Raw genomic sequence first — 19,387 nt, forward strand, 5'->3', positions numbered from 1 at the left:
GAAACTTCACCTCATTTTGGAAAAGTATAAGTTATCTAGGTGATGTAAAAATTATTTTCCATAATATGATTTCTTCTACCACTAAACAGAAGATACTATAAGCCTAGTATATAAAATATTTTGTCAAAAAACATTTCTCTAAACTGGGACAAAATCAGGATTTATAAATGTTTATATTTTAGCCAGCTTTTGACCTATAATTCCAAGCCAAAGCTCCAGCATCATTTCAGAAACGCTTATACTCTGGTAAGTGAAATAAGGCTAATAATCAGAAAATCATTTCGAAATAATGAAAATGCTTTTAAATCACCATTACCCCAACTTTAGGAAAGTCCATGTATCCTGCAGGAACATGCTGATGGAATGTACCAGAAGGAGTTACAATTCCTGTACTCTCTCGCTCCATTGCTTGATGCTGTGAAAACACTCCTGGATCAGACATTGGCCTGTGCATCATAGGATTTCCCATCCCAGGGTTACACCAGTCTACTTTGTCTGAGGGAAAATGAAGAGGCAGAAAAAAATAATTGGTGATATTTAAAATCAGAAAGCAGCAAAAAAATTTTATATATTTTGAATATTTTCCATATTGAATTGTGAATTCCTTCAGAATAATGACCTACTTTTATATATTTATCACAGTATTTCCATGTTTGTAGGTAGTGACATAATAGCCTAACAAAGTAACATAAACACTTTGTGTTACAAAACAAAAAAAGCTAAGATAAAAGCTTAAGAGACCCAAAAGAAATATTAATATTTCCTTAATATGAAGAAAATAATATGCTTGCGTTAAACTATCTTCAGAAAGCAATGATAAATTCAGTAAGAGCTCACATGGGAATAAAAAAATGTTTCAAACTCTTAAATAAATTGATTAGTCAAAACAAAAAGACATGAATACAGATTTTTAAAGAATGCCTATGATAATTAAATACTGCTTACAATATTTTAGTTAAATGCATAAACTTACTTTCCAGTAAGCAGAATAGCATATCATACCTTGATTGCCACCAATCCCTTCAAAGGACCAGATGCCACTATGCCCTACTGATGTGGACAAATTACTCCCAATAACAGATGGAGCTGAAGTTCCAGTTTGCCTGATACGTGCAGAACGTTCCGTCCCAATAGGGACTGGAACTTTTCTATCCTGAGAGACATTGCTGGGCTTTTCTGACCCTAAAGGTACTGATGATGGGGCAGGAGAAGGTGCACGAACTCCGGAGGATACCGACTGTGCAGGAGAATCTAAAGAAAAGATATTTTCAAATAATATACATGTCAACTATACAGCCTGTACTTTTGTAAAACAGAATCTTAAATTCTGAAGATATCTTAAATATGCATTCTTTGAGGAAAAAATGAAATTTGAGTATAATGCTTAGATAATAAATTATGTATATTAAAATTTGGTTAAAGTTCTATGACTCTGCAGTCAGTTTTTAATTCGGCTCACAATTTTCCCATTTAGTTTCATGATAGTAGAATGTGAAGATGTGAATGCTGCAACTACACACTAATTAATATTTAAATAAATTTACCCTTGACACTGGGTAAAATAGAACACCAGAGCAATGAGAAGACAATGTTTAAATTAAAAAAACAAACAACAATGACAACAACAAAACGGAGGTGGGGAAAACCACTGCCTGTATTGGCAATTCTCAAACTATTTTCCTTGGGAACATTTGTCCCTTGGTATGTTATGATGAAAAAACAAAGATATTCAGGTATCTAACAAATTTGGAAGATCAAGCTTAAGAAAAAAATAAGTTTCTTTAAATCAGGACTTCACAGAACTTTAATATGCTGATAAAATACCAACAGAAGGTTATGCTTCATAACCCAACTGTTTCATTCTATCTTGTGGGTATTCCACAGGAAACTTTTAGAAATGGCGGTTTAAGCTCTACTTATCAAAACAAAGCTAGTTCTTAATATAGGCAATTTGGGAGCATTCATTAGTGATTTAATCTCTTTACACACTACAGAGAAGAAGGATAAACAAAAATAACCAAAACTGTATTTCTTATGAAAAGTTCAAATCTCAAGCACATTCAAATTTAAATAGAGTCTGAATTGTGGAGGAGCTTGAAGCTTAAAAGTCAAAACAGTTGGGCTTCCCTGGTGCCGCAGTGGTTAAGAATGCGCCTGCCAGTGCAGGAGACACGGGTTAGAGCCCTGGTCCGGGAAGATCCCACATGCCACGGAGCAACTAGCCCATGCGCCACAACTACTGAAGCCTGTGCTCTAGAGCCCACGAGCCACAAGTACTGAGCCCGTGTGCCACAACCACTGAAGCCCACGAGCCTAGAGCCTGTGCTCTGCAACAAGAGAAGCCACCGCAATGAGAAGCCTGTGCACCGCAACCAGAGTAGCCCCCGCTAGCCCCAACTAGAGAAAGCCTGTGTGCAGCAACGAAGACCCAACGTAGCCAAAATAAATAAATAAATTTTTAAAAAGTCAAAAGAGTTACCTGCATAGATACAACTTATTCATAACTGACTCTATGCCCTAGTGATAGTCATTTAATATTTTTTCATTTATGTTTGCATTTAAGTTTTCTATATGTATGTGTGTATGCGTGGGAATGTGTGTGTGTGTGTATGTATCTATCCAAAAGGACTCAGGTAGCTAATTAATTTACAAAATCAATCAATCTATCTGTACACACAAACATAGTGCTTCTATATCCTGAGGTACTTTTCAGGGAACTTGGAAGACAAAGAAAATTCAATAATATTATTGGCCTGAACATGTTTTTTAGAAGACTTCTCACATATATTTTAGAATCATACAAAATTGGAAAGTACTGTGGGGATCAATTCCATCTTACTAGTACTTGCAGAAGTCTATTTTGGTTAAATTGATAGTACCGCCACTCAATGAGATGTCGTGACTATTAACTAAAAGGAATGAATGCTAAAGTACCTTATAAATTATAATTTATTGTATGGATACTGATTTCATTGGGGAACAAAAACATGAAACATGGACTTAACTGTAAAAGTAAACCAAGAAAACTATTACCTTCTAATGAAAAATTAAAATATATTTCCTGCGGTCATGGATCCATTAGCATTACTTGACAGCATTTACTTTTAACAAATGATAAGAAAATGGAAAAGCCACATGTGTCTTCAAAAAAATTATAAATATTTAAAAATTCATCTTACAGTGGTATAAGAAGGAATTCTAGGATGATGGAAGTAACAGTAGCACAGGTTTTGATTCTTCCCATTAAAAAAACCCACTAAGTTAGCTAAGCCCAAAACCCATGCCCATGGATAACATCTATAACAAAACAGCCAAGATATCCAAATGAATCCAAAGATACAAGTGAATGGGGACAAATCACCAACAGCTATAAGACTCATGTAGTAGCAGCATCTGTGTGGAAGGAAGCAATTCTCTAGACCTGAGAACAGAAGAGCCACAAAACAGTCAAAGGTATTCAAAGGAAAGCAGGGCAGGCCAATCTGAGAACAGCAGGTGAAAGTGGGAGAGTTCTGCCTATGCATGGGTGATTGTAAGGGATTCACAGTAAGGTCTGAAAAAGCTGGAGCAACTTGGGCCCTATGACTTTAAAAAAATATTTATTTATTTATTTATTTATTCGGCTGCATTGGGTCTCAGTTGCAGCACACAGGATCTTCGTTGCAGCATGTGGGATCTTTCATTGCGGTGCACGGGCTTCTCTCTAGTTGTGGCACGTGGGCTCCAGGGCAGTGGTCCCCAACCTTTTTGGCACCAGGGACCAGTTTTGTGGAAGACAATTTTTCCACAGGGTGGGGGATGTGTGTGGGGGGTGGGGAATGGTTCAGGTGGTAATGGGGGTGATGATTCAGGTGGTAATGTGAGCTATGTGGAGCGATGGGGAGCGGCAGATGAAGCTTTGCTCGCTCACCTGCCACTCACCTCCTGCTGTGAGGCCCGGTTCCTAACAGGCTGCAGACGGGGGGCTGGGAACCCCTGCTCTAGAGCGTGCAGGCTTAGTTGCCCCACAGCATGTGGGATCTTAGTTCCCCAATCAGGGATCGAACCCACGTCCCCTGCACTGGAAGGCAGATTCTTAACCACTGGACCATCAAGGAAGTCCTCGCTATGACTTCTTAAAGGTACCTGCTGATAAAGTCCTACACTGACAAGAAACTTCTGGGAACAGATTCTAAACTGAACAGGAAAGCGACAACAAAAGCAAAGTGAAGAAAATATCCAGTCAAGAGTAGGGCAGAGGTGGAAGAGGTGGGTAGGCTGGATGGGTGGGTAAGGACAACAAAGCCAAGAGATTTAACAAAGTATAAGACCATATTTTTGCACACTTCCTTATAAGAGGAAATTCTAGAGTCTTTAAACTAGAGAAGATATCCGGATCCACTTACTCCTTCTAAATGTTCAGGAAAACTCACTTCATTAAAAAATTCAAAACAAAATAGAACTGCAGTCGAATTCCATGCAAAGCTATTCTATTAACTAAAGGAGATATGGACCCATAATAACTTGTAGACCAGAGGTCCCCAACCCCTGGGCCGCAGACCAGTACTCGTCCTCGGCCTGTTAGCAACCGGGCCGCACAGCACGAGGTGAGCGGCGGGCAAGTGAGCAAAGCTTCATCTGCCATTCCCCATCACTCCCATTACCCCCGTCCATAGAAAAACTGTCTTCCACGAAACCAGTTCCTGCTGCCAAAAAAACCAGTCCCTGGGCTTCCCTGGTGGCGCAGTGGTTGAGAGTCCGCCTGCCGATGCAGGGGACGCGGGTTCATGCCCCGGTCCGGGAAGATCCCACATGCTGCGGAGTGGCTGGGCCCGTGAGCCATGGCCGCTAAGCCTGTGCATCCGGAGCCTGTGCTCTGCAGCGGGAGGGGCCGCAACGGTAAGAGGCCCGCGTACTGCAAAACAAAACAAAACAAAACAAAACAAAACAAAAAAACCCAAAAAAACCCAGTGCTATAGTTTAGTCTAATATTCTAAAGGCACATCAGAAAGAGACTATAATCTAAAATTCCAAAGTGAGCTTAAAGAAATAAAAGATTTGAAAGAACAGCACAATTCAGAATTAGTAAAACTAGAAACAAGATGACAAAACTCAGGAAAGGATTAGAAATGAAAGAATATCCCAGAAAAGACTAAATCGAACTGCAAGGAACACAAGCAGTTGTAAATATGATACACAAAGTTCTATTTTTTGTTTTTTAAACTACATATTGAAAGGGCACAATTATATACCTGAGAAAAATCAACCCAGAAAACTAACACGAAGACACAGTCAAAGGTGACAGGGAGGAAGGAAGCAGAGATGGAAGGTAAGCAGGAAGGACTGATGGAAGGAGAACGAATGAATCCTACCTTTCCTCAGACTCATCTCTGGGAGCCTGCCCTAACTTCTATGTTAGAGCTAGTTTTTCACTCTTTTACTGTATCCTTCAAAAAACAAAAGCAAAGCAAAATAACAGAAACCCTCCATATTCTGTTTTTTTAATTTATTTTTTTATTTTTGGCTGCTTGCGTCTTCATTGCTGCAAGTGGGCTTTTTCTAGTTGCGGTGAGCAAGGGCTACTCTTTGTTGCGGTGCCCGGGCTTCTCATTGCGGTGGCTTCTCTTGCTGTGGAGCACAGGCTCCAGGCACGCAGGCTTCAGTAGTTGTGGCATGCGGGCTCAGTAGCTGTGGTGCACAGGATTAGTTGCTCTGTGGCATGTGGGATCTTCCCAGACCAGGGATCGAACCTGTGTGCCCTGCATTGGCAGGTGGATTCTTAATCACTGTGCCACTAGGGAGGTCCCAAGAAACCCTCCATATTCTGTTTAGATGAGCAGAATAACGAGGCTTGCCTGCTAACCCACCTCATTTAAGAAATTTGCCTTGGGACTTCCCTGGTGGCACAGTACATAAGAATCCACCTGATAATACAGGGGACACTGGTTCGTTCCCTGGTCCGGGAAGATCCCACATGCCGTGGAGCACCTAAGCCCATGCGTCACAACTATTGAGCCTGCGCTCTAGAGCCCGCAAGTCACAACTACTGAGCCCGCATGCCACAACTACTGAAGCCCGCGCGCCTAGAGCCCGTAGTCCACAACAAGAGAAGCCACCGCAATGAGAAGCCCGCGCACCGCAACAAAGAGTAGCCCCTGCTCACCACAACTAGAGAAAGCCTGAAAAAATAAAAATTTGCCCTTTTCACAGATTCTGCCACCTCACTAGCCATAGTTCGTTGTTTTTTTATTTTATTTTTTTTTAAGTTTATCAGATGACTGTTTTCTGCTTCCTTCCTGATGGCTTAACTGGACTAACAGCAGGCATCTGACTGAACAATGATCTACTTCAGGCTAGCTGGTAATCTATGACTTACGACCTTACTTGAACATATGAGCTGAGCCAACCATATTTCTCAGTCAGAAAGGTGCAATTGGTAAACAGAGAAAAACTGGCTTAATTAACTCTGAATTGAATCTTTGAGGACCGTATATAAGATGAGATTACGAAGAAGCCTAGGTGTAAAGAGAGTAAGCAAGATAAGAAACAGACCATGAGTGAGAGATCATAAATCCACTATAGAAAGAGATAGAGAGTTGCTGTACTAAATCCTGGACAGTTCTGAAGATTGCCCTGCACAGCCTTAAAGTAAATACCATTTTCCTTGAGATTGCTTGGGTCGGTCTATATTCCTTGCTACAAAAAGAGCATAATTATAACTTCTCTTCTCATCTCTAATTATTATAATTTCTTTAATTAGAAAAAAAGAAGCAAAATCTAAATCAGAGTCATGTTATTAAATATGCTAACATATATTAGAGAAAAAAAAGGTTTTAGAGGTTTTGTGGGATCCTATATAATCTTGGGAATCTGTTTTAGAAAAAGAATGCGAAACTACAAATACAAAATCAGGTACAGGACCTTGGCAGGGCCCCCTGCAAATAAGATTATCCTGAAACTGAAGCTTCAGTAAATCCACCTCAGTTCTGAAATGACAACAGGGTCCTGAATTCAAATTGAAAGAGCAATGTGACTTACAAATGGAAAAAGTGCTCCTGCAGGAAAATTACACTGTACTTTCATGCTTCAGTTCAGTGTTGATTAAACTATAGTAGATCATGAGATGAATGTGGTTGGTCATGACTAACGTAAAAAATTGTTTTAAAGGTTAAAGAAAACAGAATAGAAAATACCAGCATGCAACATATATTGTAAGGATAAGTACTGTTTTGTAAATATATTTCAATCACACACAGGTACATGTGTACTGAGTCATGATGTAAAATTAGTTTTTTCCTTAAAAAACTGTTAATGCTTTTTTACTGCTTTTTGATCTGACAACAGCTTTGTAAGACTGAATGTCAAAATGGCCCACTGACTAAATTTGCCAAGGCATGAAACTCACAGACCAGAGCCAGTGATCAGTACTCAATGCATGGACTGGTTGAATGTTGGTAGGATAGACCTTAGCAGTTTGAGTGGAATAAGGGCTGAAGTGATCTCTGCCCAGACTGTATGCAGAAGGGTCTCCGGCATCACCAATCTGCTGTTTGGGGGCCTCAAGGAAGGGTCTTTGCTTTCTTTCTTTTTTTTTTTTTTGAAGGAAGGGACCCATGTCCCCCACATCCCAACTTAATTTGCCAGAGTCCTAATACCATGTCCTGATGTCCTAAAGAGGGGGAGGGAAAAGAAAAGTGGAATGTATGGAGAAGTGGTGATAAAACCTGTTCAAGTACATAAACCAGATACATATATTGTGAAAAATAAGTCATGCTTCTGTGGTTAGTTCTACAACAGCACCCAGAACGGCAATTTTTAAGAAAAATATAAACACTAAAAACAAAATTTTAAAAGACTACCAGAAATAAACAAAAACATGAAATTACACTCATGTGAACAGATTACCTAAAGAAGAGTTAGAAGTCAGATAAAACAAACTAAATGGTCATTAAAAAGTATTAAGATTTACATTAGGTAAGGAAAATGAAAACTAGTTAAAAGCTCAGTATTAAAGGTAAAAAAGTCTGAGAGTCTTGCCTGAATCAATCATTCTAACAGTTGCAAAATGATGACTCAAATTATAATTCCTCTACATTTATGAGTTGTCATTATACTGTAAGGAGCAACATTCCCTCTTCTGCATTTTAAAATTTTATTTACAATCATTATGTAAACATGGGTTTTTGTTTTATTCAATGAGCTGACATTATTCATTTTGATGGTCAAATTGTCCTAAATTTGGCTAGTGGGAGCCCCTTTCAAGCCACCTCCTGTGTCCTTTTGACATGTCCCAATCATCTGAGCACTGAATTACTTTCTGACACTCTAAGACTTTTGCAGGCTCCCCTTATACTTTCCCTGCCCCAGCTCTCCAATCAGCTATTTCCCCAAGAAGACCTAGTTTCTTTTAGTAAACTAAAATATTTAACAGACAGATCTGGACACTGAATACGCTTAGTGCTACTGAAAATTCATTGCTTCTAGGCCCTTTCAGTAGGCAGTGCTGGGGGGGTGGCGAAATGGCAATTTTATATGATTCAATGCAACACATAACATCATTTTAAAATTATGAGTTCATGGACTTCCCTGGTGGTACAGTGGTTAAGAATCCGCCTGCCAAAGCAGGGGACACGGGTTCAAGCCCTGGTCCGGGAAGATCCCACATGCCGCAGAGCTACTAAGCCCGTGCGCCACAACTACTGAGCCTGCGCTCTAGAGCCCATGCTCCGCAATACGAGAAGCCACCACAATGAGAAGCCCGTGCACCTCAACGAAAAGTAGCCCGTACTTGCTGCAACTAGAGAAAGCCCGCTCACAGCAAGACCCATCGCAGCCAAAAATAAATAAATTTATTTTAAAAAATTATAATAAAAGAAAACATAAAATCATGAGTTCATATTGATCCTCTAATTCCAATCCAATTCCATGGGGTTTTTCCTTGCCTTACTCTACTCTATATTTCTCTCTTCTTACAGTGAGAATCCTGGATCACATCATCATCAATATTTTTACTTATTCATTTGCTCAACCTTACAATATACCCCATATAGTTTTAAAATTGTTTATCTATAATATTATAAAAAAACAAATGTCTTAAGTAGAATTGCAGATTTGTCTGAAGTTTATTTGTCTTTAGACTGAAGGGTATACAAAATACTACTGTCTTTAAGACTTTTTTGGATTGTTTCTTTTTCTTTTAGTAGGTTTATGTTAATAATCTAAAATACAGATAGGTTTACTTGTTTCTATTTACATTCAATTTTAGTGTTTTTCCCTTTATCAAGGTTGGTTTTGTTTTAAATTTATAAATATTATCATGGTTACAAAAATAAAACTATTATTTCTACTGAGATAAGTGCTACTTCTCCACCCCCCTTCCCTTATATTCTGCCTGAAAGTCTGATGAGGAATAAGAATTGTCTCAAAGCAACTCCCCACATATTAATTATAAATTACCAAGGGAAAAATGACAATATGACAGTGTAGAAATCTGTGAAACCAAGAGATCAAAGTTAATAGCACCAATAATAGCACAAACTGACATTTTATACCTTCTAATGTCAGTGAGAAGGGTGCAATGTTGACTAATACTAATATTCGTGTCAAAAATATATAACTTAAACTTAATCATGAAGAAATATCAGAAAAACAAACTCAGGCATTTTACCAAACAACTAACCTATAATCTGGAAAAAAAAAAAAAAAGCTTTCTTTGAAAGATACAGAAAGGCTAAGGAAACAGTTCCAGATTTTCTGAGACTAAAAAGACATGGGAATTAAATGCAATCTGTGATACTGATTTGAATCTTGAATGAGAGGAAGTAATAACGGCATTATTGGGACAAGTGATGAAATGTGAATATGGACTATACATTAGATAATAATAATGTATCAATGTAAAATTTGCTGAAATTGACAACTGCATTGTAGTTGTGGAAGAGAATGTTCTTGTTCTTCCAAAATATTATAATTTGGAGTATTTAGGGGAAATCAGCTTGATATGTGCAACTAACTCTAAAATGATTCAGGAAAAAAAAACCCTACAATCCCTACACATACTCTACACACACACATGTACACAGACACACACTCACTCACTCATACACACAGGGATACATGGTGGGGAAAGGGAGGAATGTGGCAACATGTTAACAATTAGTGAGTGGGGGTGGGGGGATATACACGGGTTCTTTGTGCTACTCTTTAAAGACCCTAGAGATATAATCAAATGCAACATGTTTACCTTGAGTGGTTCATGGTTCAAAAGGGGAAAAAAAATTTCTAATGTATTTCCTAAAGTAATAAACATTAGTATCAGTAAGTATGTTTTATTTTATATTAAAACATTCTCTGCTTCTGAGAATCCATTCTATTTTAAAGATTAAGTACCGAATAATTTCAGGTAACACATTTCAATAGCAATGATGTTACCATTTTAACACCTTTTCTCCCAATTCCTATTTCTTTATGAACATGAAAATCAAAGACTATCCTTATTTTTATATAAAAATAGGTGAATATGAATCACCCATATGTAGATATTTTAAGGAAGATGTTTTTATTCCTGTAACGGTTTAGTTTCAGCTCAACATACTCAGAAGACACTGATTCAGATCTGTTCTATACTTAGGAATAAAAACTAATTTTAAGAGGAGTCAAAGAAAAAACTAAGCAGATAAAATCATTCAAAAATTATGTTTCAGACTTTTTAATCACTGGCTACTTATAAATATGTTTGCTCTTCTGTTACCATTCCATTAGTACATTTCTAAAACTATTAGAAAACAGGACTAACACTTACTGTTCATTATCATCAAAAAGAAGAAAGACCAACAGTAATAGTAGGTAATAGTAGTAATAGTAGATAATAGTAGACCAATAGTAATAGTAGATTATCCCATTTACTCCTTAAACTAATCCAGTGTGGTGTATATTAACAGATCAGAAAATTAAGGTTCACTGAAATGACTTGTCTAAGCTCACCTACCTGTCTATATTAGGATTTTGCTGACAAAGGCAATCTGGGGGGGAAATTACCTTGAAAAGTATCTAAACCTCAGTAACTTAACTGTTGTTATTGTTATTATCATGTAATGGTTATTAGCTATACTACAAACAGAGTTCATTGGTAATCCTCAATATTTTACTTTACTTTTTTTTTTCCTTAATTGTTGTAACTTGCCCTAAAATCTCTTCAAATTCACCTCCCTAAAGGGAGAGAACCCTGAATTAGGATAAAGTACCATTTTTTTCTTTTTTTTGCTGCACTACGTGGCGCGGCTTGCGGGATCTCAGTTCCCTGACCAGGAATCGAACCCGTGCCCCTGGCAATGGAAGCTCGGAGTCCTAGCCACTGCACTGCCAGGGAATTCCCCCCCCTTTTTTGGCCAACTTTTTAAATAAATATATTTATTTATTTATTTTTGGCTGTGTTGGGTCTTCATTGCTGTGTGCAGGCTTTCTCTATTTCTCTAGCTGCGGCAAGCAAGGCTACTCTTGGTTGCAGTGTGCAGGCTTCTCATTGCGTTGGCTTCTCTTGTTGCAGAGCATGGGCTCTAGGCATGTGGACTTCAGTAGTTGTGGCTCACGGGCTCTAGAGCACAAGCTCAGTAGTTGTGGTGCACGGGCTTAGTTGCTCCGCAGCATGTGGGATCTTCCCGGACCAGAGCTCGAACCCGTGTCCCCTGCATTGGCAGGCGGATTCTTAATCACTGTGCCACCAGGAAGGCCCAGGCCAATTTTTAATACAGAGTGAATTACCTTCCATTCAATATATACCTATCAATCTTCCTTATAATAAACTAAATAAATAAAACAAATATTCATATTCCTCTAGTACACAGAAATTTATGTTGCATTAAATACAGCTTTAAATAACTGAGGCTATAACCTTTCCTTATAAGCCAGATAGTTAAGACTTAAATGTCATAATCAGTTATTCCTTAGAGTTATATTTAGTTTCAGTGTTCTGTTAATAGCTTAGTTTGGATAAGCCAGGCTAAGTAGCTATGTTATAGTATATTCACTTTATCTTCAAAGATGGGTAAAGTATCCTCAATGAGAACTGCTGTAAACTTTTTTTCTTCTTACATTCGTACTTTATTTTCATACTTCTCACTTTGTTTCTGGCATGTTTTTATCACAGTCACTTTGAATTCTTTCTTAAACCACTTCTTTTCACTTAGGGACACCTGTACAAGGATAATTAATATTCCAAGTGACAGTCCTTGTTATTTGACAAACACAAGAAAAACTATAAATATGTAAATTCACTCTATGCTACACCTTAGTTCATGCTTTCACTGGCAATGTACTTTGATATGCATCTCTCAAATACTAATATATTTTTACTCTTTCATTCAGTTAACCAGTCTCTATTAACTGGGCTCTAACACTGTTAGAAGAAATTTGGTAGTTTAAAAAAAAATGGATTCTTATTAAAATTTCTTCAAGGTGAAAGCAATTTGATGCCTTTATCCTTGCTAAATAAATAAATAACCACAAATAATAGCCTCACTATGGAATTCTCTTAATGTGAGTTGAATTCCCTAATGATGAATGATCTTCCTTGGTCTGAAAAATCTGATCACTGCTTCAAAGTCTGACTACAGTTAAAATCATATATCTGGTAATGTGAAATCAGTTGTATTATTTATGTAATAGATGAGATTTAAAGGTAGACCAAAAGAACATTATATTTATACTACTTTTAAGGCTACAAATCTTTCTTCTTGGAAGCTATATTCTCAAACCTGAAAGTAAATGTGTATCAATAGATGATACAACAAGATTTTTTATTCTGAAAAAATGATCCCTCTTAGAAATTAACTTCAATATAATATGCTAGGTTTGATAGAGCCGAAGTTGATTCTAATACTGTAAAAACCTGGAAATTCTATTTAAATTCCTCCTGATTTCAGATTGCCATGAATACAAATTACATTTTTATAGAAATTAAATTATTAAGAGATTTAAAACTTAAAGACTCCAAACTTTGAAAAACTTAAAACCTTTTGTTTTTTGGGGGATTTTTTTGTGGTATGCGGGCCTCTCACTGTTGTGGCCTCTCCCGTTGCGGAGCACAGGCTCCGGACGCGTAGGCTCAGCGGCCACGGCTCACGGGACCAGCCGCTCCACGGCATGTGGGATCTTCCCGGACCAGGGCACGAACCCATGTCCCCTGCATCGGCAGGCGGACTCTCAACCACTGTGCCATTAGGGAAACCCAAAACCTTTTGTTTTTTAAGGGAACATACAGACAAACTCTTCCTCTGGAACTACAGTGTATATTACTCACCATTTGATGCTGATGAACATGGAGTCAACAAACTAAGTGGGGAAAAATGTTGTCTGTTAAAGTTAGCAGCTGTGGGTGCTCCTCCAAGGGGTGCCCCAGGTCCATACATTTGACCTCCTGAAAGGTTTGAGGCAAAGTTTCCCAAATGTGTAGAAGAAGGTGTTACAGAACCATATGGTGAGTCCATATTGACAATACCTATAATGTAGAAGATAATCATAATTTATAATAGTTACCCCTAGGAGATATAATTAGAAAAACCTAAAATTCCAAGAGGTCCCTAATATATCCAAAAATATTTTAGATTATTAAAAAAATTTCTCCTTGCTTACTTCTTCTAGTCATTCCACTCATTATTCCACTCATTATTTCCCCCTTTATTTCCTAAATATAGCTATGAAAAAGAAATTACCAAGGAAAACATTTTACATTTAATTTTAATTCTGACATTTTATTACTTATTATAGAATACATATAGATTTAATATTAACACTAGAATTTAAATAGGTTTAGTGGCCAAGGAGTTGTATAAAATTTTACCTTTAAAAACGTATGGGAAAGGGAGGGATGAGTAGGCAAACCACAAAGGATTTTTAAGGCACTGAAAATACTCTGGATGATAGTATAATGGTTACTATACTAGACTTTTGTTCAAACCCACAGAATGTACAGCACCAAGAATGAACCCCATGTAAACTACAGACTTTGATAAGGATGTGTGACTGTAGGTTCATCAACTGTAACAAAAATACCATTCTGAAGTGGGATGTAGTAATAAAGGAGGCTATGCCTGTGTGAAGGCAGGGGGTATATGGAAAACCCCTGTACTTTTCTCTCAATTTTGCTGTGAACTTAAGAGTGCTACTAAAATTAAAAAAAAAAACAAAACCGAAAAAACCCCACAAAACTAAAAACAAACCAAAAAAAAACTATAGGAGAAAAAAAAAGATTGTAGCTATACTTTTTTTTTTTTTTTTTTTGCGGTACGCGGGCCTCTCACTGTTGTGGCCTCTCCTGTTGTGGAGCACAGGCTCTGGACGTGCAGGCTCAGTGGTCATGGCTCACGGGCCCAGCCGCTCCGCGGCATGTGGGATCTTCCCGGACTGGGGCACGAACCCGTGTCCCCTGCATCGGCAGGTGGGCTCTCAACCACTGTGCCACCAGGGAAGCCCCTGTAGCTATACTTTTATAATAGAGAGATCTGACAATCAGCATCGTAACTAAGTGGCCATGCTTTCCATAGATAAGAGAAGGACAATCTGTCACTGAGTGCCTCCTGATACAATGCAGTGTGAGATTCAAACATTACCTATCTGATGTTCCTGCTAGAAATGTTTAACCAGAATGTAACCACAGATTGAGAAAACAGGTGAATCTGAAATGCAGGACATTCTTCAGTACAACTGGACTCTTCAAAGGATTCAATGTCAAGAAGAACAAAAGAAGGTGGTGAGATGTTTTAGACTGTGGGAGATCAAAGAGACATAATAGCCAAAAGCAATGTGTGAATCTTGATTGGTTGGATCAAAAGGAGAAAAAAAAGAAACATACAGGCATAAAGGGTATATTTGGGATGATGGTACTACATATTGGGTGCTATTACTGAATTAATGTTAATTTCTAGGGTGTAGAAATAGTGGTATAGCTGTAAAGGCAAACATGCCTATGTTGACCTGAATCTAATACTTCCCTCTGATAGACTCTTAAGTTAAACTTCATTGCTAATTTTGGCTCCAGTCAACTGTACACCCCAAAACCTTACCTCCCGATATAGCACGGCTTTTTTCTATACTTTTCCACAAAACAAGAATTTATTTATTTTTCTCTAAATCTTAATTTTAGTCTTTCTTAACACATTACCTAGATTTCACATTTTTTGAAAAGTGAAGTATTTTCACTAAATTCCAACTCTACAAAAATGAAATATAAAAGCATTTCCAATTAATCCCCCAAATATACAAACAGCTCATGCAGCTCAATATCAAAAAAAACAAACAACCCAATCGAAAAATGGGCAGAAGATCTAAATAGACATTTCTTCAAAGAAGACATACAGATGGCTAAAATCACATGAAAAAATACTCAACATCACTAATTATTAGAGAAATGTAAATCAAAAGTACAATGTGGTATCACCTCATACCGGTCAGAATGGTCATCATCAAAAAATCTATGAACAATAAATGCTGGAGAGGGTGTGGAGAAAATGGAACCGACCTACGCTGTTGGTGGGAATGTAAATTGGTACAGTCACTACAGAGAACAGTATGGAGGTTCCTTAAAAAACTAAAAGCAGAGCTACTATATGATTCAGCAATCCCACTCCTGGGCATATATCCAGAGAAAACCGTAATTTGAAAAGATACACACACCCCAATGTTCACTGCAGCACTGTTTACAACAGCCAGGATATGAAAGCAACCTAAATGTCCATCAATGGAGGAATGGGCAAAGATGTGGTACATATATACAATGGAATATTACTCAGCCATAAAAAAAGAATGAAATAATGCCATTTGCAGCAACATCAATGAACCTAGAGATTGTCATACTGAGTGAAGTCAGACAGAGAAAGACAAATATCATATACTGCTTATATGTGGAATCTAAAAAAAGAGTACAAATGAACTTATCTATGAAACAGAAATAGAGTTACAGATGTAGAGAACAAACTTACAGTTACCAGGGGGTAAGGGGCAGGGAGGGACAAATTGGGAGATTGGGATTGACATATACACACTATTAGCCATAAAATAGATAACTAATAAGAACCTACTATATAGCACAGGGAACTCTATTCAATGCTGCTCTGTTATGGCCTATATGGGAAAAGAATCCAAAAAAGAGTGGATATATGTATAACTGATTCACTTTGCTGTAACCTGAAACTAACATAACACTGTAAATCAACCACACTCCAATAAAACTTTTTTAAAAATAAAAAAATGAAAAAAGTAAAAGCATTTCCAATGTACTAATTAGCATATGAAGCTTTTACAACCAAATTATATTGATTCTATTTAGTATTAAGAGAAAGTGTTTTTGAAAGTACATGAAAATATTTCAATCAACCCCCAGCAAGGAAATATTTACTGACCATGTTCTTTACATTATATTTATGTGTTATAGAAATAGGTAAAAATAACAATCAGTTTCCATTCTATTTAGAAATTTTTAGTCCCAGAATGTCATCTCTTCAATAACACATAACAAGTTGGCAACCTTTCTGTAAAGGGCTAAATAATAAATATTTTTAGGCTGTCAGCAGAGCATGGAAGCAGCCATAACACAATATGTAAATGAATGGGCATAGATGTATTTCAATAAAACTTTTATTTATGAACACTGAAATTTGAATGCACTATTTTATTTTTTAAAATTTATTTATTTATTTATTTATGGCTGCATCGAGTCTTAGCTGTGGCACGTGGGCTTCTCTGTAGTTGTGGCGCACGGGCTCCAGAGTGCGTGGGCTCTCTAGCTGCAGCACCAGGACTTAGTTGCCCCGTGGCATGTGGGATCTTAGTTCCCCGACCAGGGACTGAACCCACATTCCCTGCACTGGAAGGCGGATTCTTAACCACAAGACAACCAGGGAAGTTCCGAATGTACTATTTTTTGTGTCACATATTATTCTTTTTAAAAATTAAAAAAAAATTTTTTAAATATTACATAATTGTTATAACTCAATTAAAAAAACCCACAAATGTAAAATCAGGTAGTATGCCATACTTGGCACATGGACCATAGTTTGTCTATCTCTAGCATGAAATTATCTTTATTTTTATTTATTATTGCTTTAATGGTAGACTTTTTCTTAACATCTTTATCGGAGTATAACTGCTTTACAATGGTGTGTTAGTTTCTGCTTTATAACAAGTGAATCAGCTATACATATACATATTTCCCCATATCTCTTTCCTCTTGCATCTCCCTCCCACCCTCCCTATCCCACCCCTCTAGGTGGTCACAAAGCACCGAGCTGATCTCCCTGTGCTATGCGGCTGCTTCCCACTAGCTATCTATTTTACATTTGGTAGTGTATATATGTCCATGCCACTCTCTCACTTAGTCCTAGCTTACCCTTCCCCCCTCCCCGTGTCCTCAAGTCCATTCTCTACATCTACGTCTTTATTCCTGTCCTGCCCCTAGGTTCTACAGAACCACATTTTTTTCCCAATTCTATATATACGTGCATACAGTATTTGTTTTTAGCATACAGTATTTGTTTTTCTCTTTCTAATTTCTTCACTCTGTAGGACAGACTCTAGGTCCATCCACCTCACTACAAATAACTCAATGAAATTATCTTTAATTATTTGAAATATTCATATTAAAACACAAAGCTTGGGCTTCCCTGGTGGCGCAGTGGTTGAGAGTCCGCCTACCGATGCAGGGGACACGGGTTCGTGCCCCAGTCCGGGAAGATCCCACATGCCGCGGAGCGGCTGGGCCTGTGAGCCATGGCCGCTGAGCCTGCGTGTCCAGAGCCTGTGCTCCGCAACGGGAGAGGCCACAACAGTGAGAGGCCCGCGTACCGCAAAAAAAAAAAAAACAAAAAAAACAACAAAACCACAAAGCTCAAAATGCAACTTGGTATCCTGGACACTGCAACAGAAAAAGAACATTATTGGAAAAACTGTGGAATCTGAATAAAGTCTGTAGTCCAGTTAATTGTACTGTACCAATATTAATTTCTTAGTTTTAATAAATATATGGTGTAAGAATGTTTACTTAGGGGAAATTGGGGTAATTATAGAAGAAGTCTTCTATAAATCTAAAAATATTTCAAAGTAAAAAGTTAAAAAAGAAAAAGCAGTCACTCAACACCAGATCTTTATATCCTCTTTAGATATCAGCACTGTCTAACAGCACTTTTTATATTAACAGATGTGTTCAGTATCTGGGCTCTCCAATATTGCAGCTACCAGCCATTATGTGCTTAACAAGGAAGCACTTGAAATATGACCAGCCTACAGCCACAATGGAAAACAATAAGGGGGATCCTCAGAAAACTAAAAATAGAACTACCACATGATCCAGCAATTCCACTCTGGAACTATATCCAAAAGAAACACAAACACTAACTCAAAAAGATACCTACACTTCCATGTTCGTAACAGCATTATATACGATAGCTAAGACATGGAAAAAACCTAAGTGTCCATCCATGGATGAATGGATAAAGAAGCTGTGGTATGTATACATATATGTATACATACCACACACATACACACACACAATGGGATATTATTTAGTCATAAAAAAACCACAAAAAAACACGAGGAAATCCTGCCATTTCTGACAAAATGGATGGGCCATGAGGGCATTATGCTAAGTAAAATAAGTCAGACAGAGAAAGACAAAAACTGTATGATCTCACTTATATGTGGAATCTCAAACTAACAAACTCATAGAAAAAGAGATCAGATTTGTGGTTACTAGAGGTGGAGGTGGGGTGGGGGGGGGGAATTGGAGGAAGGTGGTCAAAAGGTACAAACTTCCAGTTACAAGATAAGTAAGTATTAGGGATGTAATGTGCAACATAGTAACGGTAGTTAACACTGTTGTATGATACATAGGAAAGCTGTTAAGAGAGACTAAATCCTAAGAGCTCTCATCACAAGGAAAAATATTTTTTCCTTTTTCTTTTTTTTAAAAAATTGTATCTATAGGAGATGATGAATGCTATCTAAATTTACTGCCGCAATTATCTCACAATGTATGTAAGTCAAACCATTATGCTCTACACCTTAAACTCATATACAGTGATGTACATCAATTACATCTCAACAAAACTGGGAAAAAATTTTAAAAATGGGCAGTTTGACTGAGATGAATTTTTAATTTTATTAAATTTAAATAGCACATATAGTTAGTGCCTACCCTTTTGAACTACGTATCTCTACATTTTCCTCATTATTTTTAAAACAAAAAAGACAGTCGGAAGTGAAATCAAATTTTAAAAATCTTTGGTAATAATTTTTTATTTGAACTAAAAGCAAACTTTTGATGGCATTATCTTATTAAATTAAAATATGAGGGGCTTCCCTGGTGGCGCAGTGGTTGAGAGTCTGCCTGCTGATGCAGGGGATACGGGTTCGTGCCCCG

At 37.5% G+C, this 19,387-nt stretch overlaps 1 protein-coding gene across 10 annotated transcripts in view; it reads right to left on the reverse strand.

The window, feature by feature from the left end:
• ANKRD17 (ankyrin repeat domain 17) overlaps nucleotides 1-19,387 on the reverse strand; it is a 159,786-nt gene that overhangs the window by 1,814 nt on the left and 138,585 nt on the right. For all 10 annotated transcript variants that reach the window (XM_082838778.1, XM_082838781.1, XM_082838777.1 and 7 more), the window contains 3 exons: nucleotides 13,277-13,474; nucleotides 1,003-1,251; nucleotides 317-495 (listed from right to left, as the gene is read on the reverse strand). In XM_082838778.1, coding sequence (XP_082694904.1) covers nucleotides 317-495; nucleotides 1,003-1,251; nucleotides 13,277-13,474 — 626 coding nt within the window. The remainder of the gene's footprint in view (nucleotides 1-316; nucleotides 496-1,002; nucleotides 1,252-13,276; nucleotides 13,475-19,387) is intronic.

This window comes from Leucopleurus acutus, assembly GCF_964270905.1.
Source record: "Leucopleurus acutus genome assembly, chromosome: 4".
Lineage (NCBI taxonomy): Eukaryota > Metazoa > Chordata > Mammalia > Artiodactyla > Delphinidae > Leucopleurus > Leucopleurus acutus.